Source organism: Salvelinus fontinalis, chromosome 4 (genome assembly GCF_029448725.1).
Source record: "Salvelinus fontinalis isolate EN_2023a chromosome 4, ASM2944872v1, whole genome shotgun sequence".
Taxonomy (NCBI): Eukaryota; Metazoa; Chordata; class Actinopteri; order Salmoniformes; family Salmonidae; genus Salvelinus; species Salvelinus fontinalis.
Window position 1 is genome coordinate 67,186,560 of NC_074668.1, and position 10,569 is coordinate 67,197,128.

General features: G+C 41.6%; 1 protein-coding gene across 2 annotated transcripts in view; it reads left to right on the forward strand.

The window, feature by feature from the left end:
* LOC129854265 (AP-1 complex subunit gamma-1-like) overlaps positions 1-8,202 on the forward strand; it is a 30,820-nt gene extending 22,618 nt beyond the window's left edge. For both annotated transcript variants that reach the window (XM_055921106.1, XM_055921105.1), the window contains exons 16-22: positions 31-135; positions 286-427; positions 1,120-1,246; positions 1,555-1,650; positions 2,397-2,557; positions 2,731-2,829; positions 2,995-8,202. In XM_055921106.1, coding sequence (XP_055777081.1) covers positions 31-135; positions 286-427; positions 1,120-1,246; positions 1,555-1,650; positions 2,397-2,557; positions 2,731-2,829; positions 2,995-3,096 — 832 coding nt within the window. In that variant the 3' untranslated portion in view covers positions 3,097-8,202. The remainder of the gene's footprint in view (positions 1-30; positions 136-285; positions 428-1,119; positions 1,247-1,554; positions 1,651-2,396; positions 2,558-2,730; positions 2,830-2,994) is intronic.
* Positions 8,203-10,569: the final 2,367 nt, after the last annotated feature.

Consider the following 10,569-nt stretch of genomic DNA (forward strand, 5'->3'; position numbering starts at 1 on the left):
AGGTTAACATTTTTGTCTTCAAATCTCCAGCCGAATCAAGAAGGTGGTGTCAATATACGGCAGCAGCATCGACGTGGAGCTGCAACAGAGAGCTGTGGAGTACAATGCACTTTTCAAGAAATATGATCACATGAGGTGAGTATGCTCCAAAATGTATTCCCATTCATTACAAGCACTTTTCTGTAGAAATGATTGGTGCTTCCCCTTGTTTAGTTACCATTAAGTCAAGGAAATGTACCTATCCCCCCCCCCCCTCTCTCTCTCTCTCTCTCTCATTCTCTAAAGGCCTGCCTTACTGGAGCGAATGCCCATCATGGAGAAAACGGCCTCCAACGGCCCTACAGAGATCGTGCAGACCAATGGGGAGACAGAGCCCTCGGTACCTGACACAAAACACCTGCCCCTAGTCACCCAGCCAGCCAACCAGGTAAGGGCAAGGTCACATGACATATCTGTACTAACCATTGCTGGGAGGTTTTCTGTCACAGACGATGTGTAGCTGAATCAGTGGATCAACATCTGATTCAATCCCTATCACTGAAGTTCAGCGTTATACGCAAATTAAATGTAAAGGTAATTCCTGTTTGAGATGACAAATGTAGCAGCTTTTACCGTGAATGCGGTCTTTGCTGGTGCAGGAACATTTTGTAAAATGTAGATTGCGCTGTAGCGCAGATCTTCAGCGATACGGATTGAGTCGATCCCTTAAGCTCTTTAAAACGCACGAATACACGTACACTCACACACATTCTTTAAGTTTTTTAATTTCTATTCGTGTGGTGAAAGTCCACAAATCAGAGTAAGTCTGCTAATGCTTTTACAAACTGGTCAAACAAGGACCCCTGCTGGTAGGAAAATTAAACTGCTGGGCATGTCAATCTATAGATTATATAAAGTAGTCTACATTTTCCTTTTTTGAGTTATAAATATTTTACCATGTTTTAAAACAAAGCGTAAATGAGATGTTATTCAGAGCACTGATGTTTTGTCCAAATCCTCTCTGTATTACAGGTTTAATCTACAAATCCTCCCTGTATTACAGGTTTAATCTTCAAATCCGCCTTGTATTACAGGTTCAGTCTACATGTGCTTTATGATTTAGTTTCTCTTCTGTTCCAGGCTAATGACTTGTTAGACCTGCTGGGAGGTAATGATGTGGTGCCTGTGATCCAAACCACCCTGCCCACCAAGCCTGCCTCGGCTGGAGGAGAGCTGCTCGACCTACTGGGGGACCTCTCACTGTCTGGTAGGACCACAGTCTCTCTCTATCTCTCTCTCCTTTTATTTCCCTCCAGCCCAAAGCACAGGTGGACCAACCGTGGTCCTTGGTTAGGGCAACTTGATTGGTTTCTTATTTTCTCTTTCACCCATTCTCTCTTTCACCTGCCCTGTACCTTCCTTCATCAAGAAACCACATTAGTCACTCCACATCCTGCTTGACTTGGTCAGGAATCAACTTGTCTTGTGTACTATCACCAGTGGTATCACTGTTATGTCTGTGTGTGGTTCCCTGTACCCTGTTGGAACCCCCTGTGTTGTTGTCCCCCTCCCTAGGTGATCCAGCTCCTGCCCCCTCTGTGCCCATCTCCCAGCCCCCCTTCCTCCTGGATGGCCTCTCCTCACAGCCCCTGTTTAATGATACTTCAGCAGGTGAGAGCTAGCGCTCATCAGGGAAGCTTTCAAATTTGTCATTTGATCCAAACCCCTCTCCCACCATGTTTATTTTTTTTATTTGATTTATTATTTTACTAGGCAAGTCAGTTAAGAAGAAATTATTACTTACAATGACGGCCTAGCAAAAGGCCTCCTGTGGGGACGAGGGGGCCTGGGATTTAAATACATTTTATTTACAATATAAACATAGAACAAAACAAACATCACAACAAGAGAGACAACAACATAGCAAGCCAGCATCACATGACAACACAGCATGGTAGCAACACAGCATAACAACAACATGATAGCAACACAACATGGTTGCAGCCCAAATCATGGTACAAACATTGGGCACAGTCAACAGCACAAAGGTCAAGAAGGTAGAGACAACAATATGTCACACAAAGCAGCCACAACTGTCAGTAAGAGTGTCCATGATTGAGTCTTTGAATAAGGAGATTGAGATAAAACTGTCCAGTTTGAGTGTTTGTTGCAGCTCTTTCCAGTCGCTAGCTGCAGTGAACTGAAAAGAGGAGCGACCCAGGGATGTGTGTACTTTGGGGACCTTTAACAGAATGTGACTGGCAGAACGGGTGTTGTATGTGGAGTACTCTGTGTCCCTATGTATCCCTTTCAAAACAATGCAACCTTATACAAGTTCATACAATGTTTTTTGGGGGTTATGTTTTGTACTACTTTTTCACTCTGAATTGTATTGACTTGTGCGTTCTTGTCTTTAGCTATTCCCCCCATGACAGCCTATAGCAAGAATGGCTTGAAAATAGAGTTAACCTTTGAGAGGGCCAACCCGAACCCGAACATAGCAGTCATCACTATCCACGCCACCAACACCACCGAGGCTGACATGACAGAGTTTGTTTTCCAGGCTGCAGTACCAAAGGTGAGCCATCACATTTTGTATAACTATGTAATATTACGAAATATATGTGTGGTTCTATGATTGACCTTTGTAGCAATGTACAGCTTAGTGAATGTTGGGAATATGCAGGCGCATGTCCTACGAAGCAGACTTGGCAGGAGCAGTCTTTTAAGCTCTGTGTTCCTCTCCTTCAGACATTCCAGCTGCAGCTCTTGTCCCCTAGCAGTAATATTGTCCCAGCACTCAACCAGGGAAGCGTCACACAGGTCATCAGAGTTCTCAACCCACAGAAGGTAAGAGATGTTCCTGTCTGTCCTCATCTTCCTCACATTCTTCTTCAGTTTCCTGATCTATTGGTGCTATCAGAGGAATTTAGTGCAGAGGGCTCCTATAGAGTTCAGCTCTACATTGAGTAGTTCATATTGCTTTAATAAACATGTCTTTCTCATGATTTACAGCAACAACTCCGCATGAGGGTCAAGCTGACGTACACCCACAAAGGCTCACCTGTCCAAGACCTGGCCGAGGTCAACAACTTTCCTCCTCAGTCCTGGCAATGATGACTGTGCCCTCTCGCTCTTAAAGACCCCGCCAAGGGAACTATGGGAAAGATTCTCCCCTCCCCCCCTTTACCCCAACTGATCCATCTGTGACATCACTGCAGACTGCTGCCCTGGGGTTGCATGGGAAGCAGCGGAATGTCAAACACACAAAAAAAAGATGGTATGAAGACCATGATGACGACAACCACAACAACGACGATAGACATCACCAGAAATATGTGAAAACATATACATTTGCTCACCCTTCTTTTCCTTGATTGGTTTCACCTCAATCTGTCTGCTTTGCAGTTGCCACTATTTCCATCTTCTTGCCCTCAATGCACGTACACCCACATTGCACTCTCTGTGGTATGCCCACCCCTCTAAGCCACCATAGAAAATAGCTGTTGGCTATGCACTTGTTTAAGCAGTCTTTTTTTCTCTTTTGTTTCATGTTTTTAATCTTACAGGAATTTAACATGGGTATATTTGTTTTTCTATTTTCAAGCCTGAATGAGATGCAACTTAATTAACTCTATGAAATTTGCACACTGTCCATTCACCACTTTCCCAATTGGGTTTGGAAACTTGGAGTACTTTGGCTCTCAGTATTTAATCTAGTTTGGTCTCCAAAGTGACTATAACACATTCTGTTATAAAGATCTCCAGCTCTATGCTTCAAATGCAAGGTCTTCGGTTGCAATACAAAGGTTAATCTCTCGTGGACAGATTCTGGGTGTAAACTGAAGAATCTGTCGGGATGGAATGCGTAGGATCAGTTTGTCACTGATTATCTGGATGTATCAGGATTGGCCGAAGGCGGTGCTTAAACTTCGACTGCTTCGCTTGTGTGGGGAAATTGGTGGAAGTGGGGGGGCTTTCTAATACGGGAACTCCCAATTTCTAATACGTATGGTCCCACAACTACATCACGCAGCTGACCAAATTAGTGAGATTTTAGATCTGGGGTAACTGAGATTATACAAACATTCACATGATGACTTTTCCCCTCTTTTACATCCATTAACTTTGGCAGCAGAAAGGTTTTAAAGACCCAGAGCACTCATTCATTTTGGGGGAAACTTAATTTGACCCTCTATCTTATGAGTGATTTAAAAGGCAAAAGATGTGTGGAGTCGTTTTGAATTCCATCAGTTTTCTCTGTTGAAGTCAGTTTGAGAGTTGTTTGAATCCCATTCACCTTGGTTGGCCAGAGGCCTTTCAGCAGGGTTGAGATACTGTAAATGGATAAAGTGCATATTTTGAAGGCTGGAGTGTGTTTGTTTGTCATGGACTGGTAAACACACAGTATGGTTCCATTTTCTTTAGTTTTGTCAGCAGTTTGGTAGCCATAGTACGCCGCTATCTTGAAAAAGTTTATTTTCTGAGATGGAATCTAGAGGGTGGACATTTCTGCTTTGTTTGACTGCCCTGTATAGCACTGTTTTTCTCACATAGATGGGCACTATTTACAGTTTATTCAAGCCATCTTGTTAAATTCAACAATGAATTGCTTAGATCAAGCTAAGGTTATTGAAGCAATATGGATATTGTATATCAGTGCGGGTCTGAGACATCTTAGTTATAGGCAAATCCTTAAACAGAGATTCATTGAATATTAACTTTGTAAGTATTTGAATCTTCCACGCATCTGAACAAACAGCCTGAAATGTAAGATTCACAGCTTTGGGACGTCAAAACGTCTGTCTCTTTTTAGACTATTAACCTGGCTGGACATAGCCAGCCTAGAGACGACACTTACGTACGTACATTAAGTCTGTTTTGAATGTAGTTATATGCACTGAATGCTTTTTCTTTGCAGTCTTTTTCTGTGGCTCTCTTTGAGGGCGCTGGCCATTTTGTTGGCACTATTTTTGTGGTATTATGATTTTGTTTTTTTTGCAGTGATTTGACTTAAACATTATTGCCCGATATCAAAATGATGTGCCTTTTGACATAACTAGATGGGAAGTCCCTAAACTGGTCTCATCTGATCTGTGTGAAGAGGGTTTGAGTGTCAGGGAGTGCTTATTGTGGGTAATATCCTGACTAGAGAGCAGGCAAGACGGACAGGCTGGATGGAAGGAGTCAAAGAAGAATGTGACCTTTGATTTTAGAGACATCTCACTCTGATTTTCTGGCATTTAGAGTGGAAATGATGTAGTCGGATATCAGTGTAGCTTGGTGTGATTCCTTGGCTGTCATACTTCTCCAAATCAGAATCCCGACCAAGCTGTCGGAAACATTAACCTGAATACCTCACAATGTTTTCTCTTCCTGTTAACTATCTACAGTACAGTACCTGGAAAGCTGTATTTAGTCTTCTGTATGATCTGCAATCAAGTGGGCACCTGTAGGACATCTCATTACTAACACGCTTAGCTGCCCCATGATGCTGTATGTGTTCAGACCTTCAGATGTTCAATCGCACTATATGCTTATTGATATTCACTATGCTACACTATCAAACATTTGTGACCAAATCGGAGATGCTATTAGCTTTGGAAATAAGCTTTGGAAATATTTTTGCGCAATGTGTATATATGGAGAAAAGGATTTAATTCTATCAGTTAACTTTTTTTCTGTTTTGACAATGCTATATTGGCTTTTTCTGTATATATTGAGGGCTTTTAAGATTTGTCAAATCTTTTCTTTCATCCCTTTTTTTAGATACCAACTATTTTCTAAGACTTCCAATTACTCACGGTATATATTGTCTGAATAGATCTTAGTCAACAATATGGTCTAAAGAAAAGACTTCCCTATTTCATCAGTCATCGCAAAAGATATAATCGGCTGCCTGTACATTGTATATTATTGTAAACCGAAACAACAAAAGATGATCAAATGAAATAAAACCCCATTTGAAGACTGATGCAGATTAGCTAAGGATATAATTGTATACATATATGTAAAAAAGAATCATCTGGAAACGATGCAAATGAGCTGCATTCTCATCATATTCTTGAAGTTTGGACGTATCTTCTATTTTCTGATTTAGTGGGTGAGTAGTCTGTTGGTTTCTTATAATGTCCTCTTAAGGTTTGGTTGGGCAGAACTGGTTTTGTCTGTGTGTGATGTACTGTACTACTGAGAGGTCTGTGAGCTGAGCACAGTGCTGCACAGTGACCGAGGTGGCACCTTGTCGGTATTCGTGGTCCTCAGAAAGGCCTAATCTGTTTTCATATGCTCCTTAAGAGTAGGCCTCTTGCTAAGACGCTGTAATGCCTCCTTTGGTATGTAATGTGCTTTATCGTTTTTTTTTTCTTTCCCAGCAAAAGTAATTGGAGAAAATGTATGTTGTCAGACATGCAAGCTAATTAATGGATGGATGACCTACCTACAGTGCCCATGGTCCTTCTAAGAGAGCGATTCTCATTATTGGACCCCTTTTCAAGTCTCCTATTCGCAGGTCATTCTCTGTTTGTTTTTTCTCCGGTCCTATAGATTCTCTCCCCATCCATCTGGCATCTCACCTCCCCACGTTAATTGTATTGGATTTCAGAGACATGAAAATGGGCCCAGAGTTTCTCTGAAGTGTTGAGGTCTTTTTTTTTTTTACCCTTGTGATGCTGTTGCACATACCTTTTTATTGTAAGGTGGAGATTGAATATCCTGAGTGTTATCAGGTTATGAGAGGTTTAATCTGTGTGGTGTATATGATTCATTAAGTAGTTAAGTGCTTGTCCTCTCTTGGGGTTGACAGATACAAGGTGCTCTTGGCTGCCTGTCATCATCCACTCTATTACTGAGTCTGTTCATCGCTCCTGATGACTGCATTAAGGAACCCGTCTTATGGACTGGTTTGTAGGGAGAGCAGAGAATAGGCCTGGTTCTGTTACAGGGAACCGGCCAGCGGGGTAGATGATGTTCAGGCTCTCTAAGATGAAATGTGATCCTTTCTATTTATTGAAATCCAATTCTAAAATCAGGACTGAAGTGTGAGGCTGATCTCTCTGCTGTGTGTATGGCCTTTTTGTGTCTACAATTTTTTCAGAAGACCTGTGATCTTAATGCAGTGCTGCTTAACCTGTCCTTGTGATATGACACAACTATAACACTGAGCTAAAGCTGCATGTTAGCTGTGCTGTGAGCTCATTTCCACAAGGGGGAGCTGGTCAAGATATATAAGGCTATAGGGAAGAAAAGACATCTCATACTTGTGTCTTGTCTTGAATGTTTTGTTTTTAATCGGTTCGATTCCGTCAGCATGACCCTGTGTCAATCATGTTTGACCAGTTAACGCTTTTAAGGATACAGTGCCCCCATATAGTTTTAAAGGAGAAATGCTTATGAAGGTGAAATCCCAATTGGTTTGGACACTGCATCTTAAATAGGACATTTGTAAACGAAAGAACCCCTCAGAGTTCTGAGCAGCTTTTGATGTGTTTAGTTTGTGTAATCAGCCAGTATACGTGTGTGTGTAAATATCTCTGAGAGTGTTGGCATGTCTTGCTACAGTCACCTGGTAGGACATGAAATTGGCTGCAATGATTTCAATTCACAACTTCTGAGCTGCATGTGAGAGCCAATGTAAATAGTGTCATTTCTAATCTTTATGTAATCCTCTTTTTGAAATGCAAGACAAGTTCAAATATTTTCAACAAATTCAACACACCACCTTGTTGGGTTGTACATTTGAAAATGTTGAGGGTATTTTTATTTTGGGGGGAAGTTTAAAGTGCACACCACTCATTCGGATGTAATTGTTTTTTACTTCTATATTTGGCCAGGTGAATTCTGTGTGTAAAGCGGTTTGAAGGCGCATCTGACTTTAGCCACTATTATCACTTTCCCTGTGAAATCATAACGCGTCCATTGTACTTTTGAAAGAGAATCTATATGTAACTCTCAGATTTATCCCGACTATACAACATATCTGATTTGAGATGGGGAGGAAAAAAAACATTTTTTGAAATTCACTTTTCCAGACAGGTTTAACATTTTGAACTGAATCAGTCCCATGTCTTCAAAGTGGGTGTGAATGGACTGAAAATATGAATAATGATGATTAAAGCTGAGAGGCTGTAAACTACATGGGATATTTTAGACTTATGCTGTGTATTATTGTCTTTGGGTTGGAGGAAATGATGATCAAGGGTATAAATAAAAAGTCAAACAAAATTGTTGACCAGACTCATTAATTTATCAACTCTTTGGGAGTGGAATTGGCATGCTGACTGCAGGAATGCCCACCAGAGGTGTTGCCGGATAATTCAATGTTCATTTCTCTACCATAAGCTGCCTCCAACGCCGTTTTAGAGAATTTGGCAGTACGTCCAACTGGCCTCACAACCGCAGACCACGTGTATGGCGTCGTGTGGGCGAGTGGTTTGCTGATCTCATCGTTGTGAACAGAGTGCCTCATGATGGTGGTGGGGTTATGGTATGGGCGGGCATAAGCTACACACAACGAACACAATTGCATTTTATCAATGACCATTTGAAAGGATCTCGTCACCTCTGTCCAGAGGCCCATTGTCGTGCCATTAATCTGCTGCCATCACCTCATGTTTCAGCATAATGCACAGCCACATGTCACATGGATCTGTACACAATTCCTGGATGCTGAAAATGTCTCAGTTCTTCCATGGCCTGCACACTCACCAGACATGACACCCATTGATGTTTGGGATGTTCTGGATCAGTGTGTTCCAGTTTCCGCCAATATCCAGAAACTTCACAGAGCCAGTGAAGATGAGTGTGACAACATTCCACAGGTACAATCAACAGCCTGATCAACTCTGCGAAGGAGATGTCGCACTGCATGAGGCAAATGGTGGTCACACCAGATACTGACTGGTTTTCTGATCCACGCCCCTACCTTTTTTTAAGGTATCTGTGACCAACAGATGCATATCTGTTCCCAGTCATGTGAAACCCATAGATTAGAGCCTAATGAATTTATTTAAATTGACAGATTTTTCCTTTTATGAACTATAACTCTGTAAAATCTTTGAAATTGTTGCATGTTGCATTTATATTTTTGTTTAGTATAGTTACAAATGGTGTTCACCTACATAGCCTGTGTAGGCCTGTTCTAAATCAGTTATGTTAAGCTGAAAACATCTGACATGTTTCAGTAAACATAGGCTACTTGTCCTACTAAACTAGATTGAGTCACAGTGAGGTTGGAGCAGCGTACAAACAAGGAGAATTTCGATCAAAGTTCCAGTATCTGTTTCCACGGGAGTAGTTTCTTAGGTCAGTGATTCTTGATTCGCTTTTGAGGAACATTATCAAGTCCAAGCTGTTAAAAGTACCTCTGTGTGGGCTGGTAGTTGAGTATTGATTTTCTGTGAGCCAAACAAACTACAGTAGTGGAAGAAGCCAAGTCATGGCAGTCAATTAACAGTGATCCAGGTGGAATGGAAGTGACAGGATTCTCTCATGCACCACTAACACATCTGTTTGTTTTTACAGTTGTGGTATATTGATGTCTGCTGATGAACCCATTGGCTGGACATTGCTATAAGTTCAGTACTCAAGAGGACAACTCAAGGGAGAAGTCATGAAGCAACAGGCAAGTGGTGCTTGAAAGATACCTGGCGGAATTTGCTGTTTCAGACCCACCCCCTATACTGCTTTTCCATGACCCTGAAGAGACATGAGTGCCTTGGTTACCTCATTCACCCCCCCTTTTTTTTAAACATTTTATTTTTATTTAACCTTTAGCCTTTATTTAACCACATATCCCTAGCCCAGGCCTGCCTTAATGACATATCTTGACATGCCTTTTTAACAGGGTATTTTTCTCATTAATCTACTTGTTCCAATTTAGACTATAATGAAATGGGATATTGGCTGCTCTGATTCCCTATGAGGAATAATTTGAGTGTTTATGTAAAGATATACCATTTTTCAAAATGTAAGTATCATAAGCCTCTAGGGCAATTATAAGAAATCGCCTACAGTCGTGGCCAAAAATTGAGAATGACACAAATATTAATTTTCACAGTCTGCTGCCTCAGTTTGTATGATGGCAATTTGCATATACTCCAGAATGTTATGAAGAGTGATCAGATGAATTGCAGTTAATTGCAAAGTCCCTCTTTGCCATGCAAATGAACTGAATCCCCCAAAAACATTTTCAATGCATTTCAGCCCTGTCACAAAAGGACCAGCTGACATGTCAGTGATTCTCTCGTTAACACAGGTGTGAGTGTTGACGAGGACAAGGCTGGAGATCACTCTGTCATGCTGATTGAGATTGAATAACAGACTGGAAGCTTCAAAAGGAGGGTGGTGCTTGGAATCATGTTCTTCCTCTGTCAACCATGGTTACCTGCAAGGAAACATGTGCCGTCATCATTGCTTTGCACAAAGAGGGCTTCACAGGCAAGGATATTGCTGCCAGTAAGATTGCACCTAAATCAAACATTTATCGGAGCATCAAGAACTTCAAGGAGAGCGGTTCAATTGTTGTGAAGAAGGCTTCAGGGCGCCCAAGAAAGTCCAGCAAGTGCCAGGACCAGCTCCTAAAGTTGATTC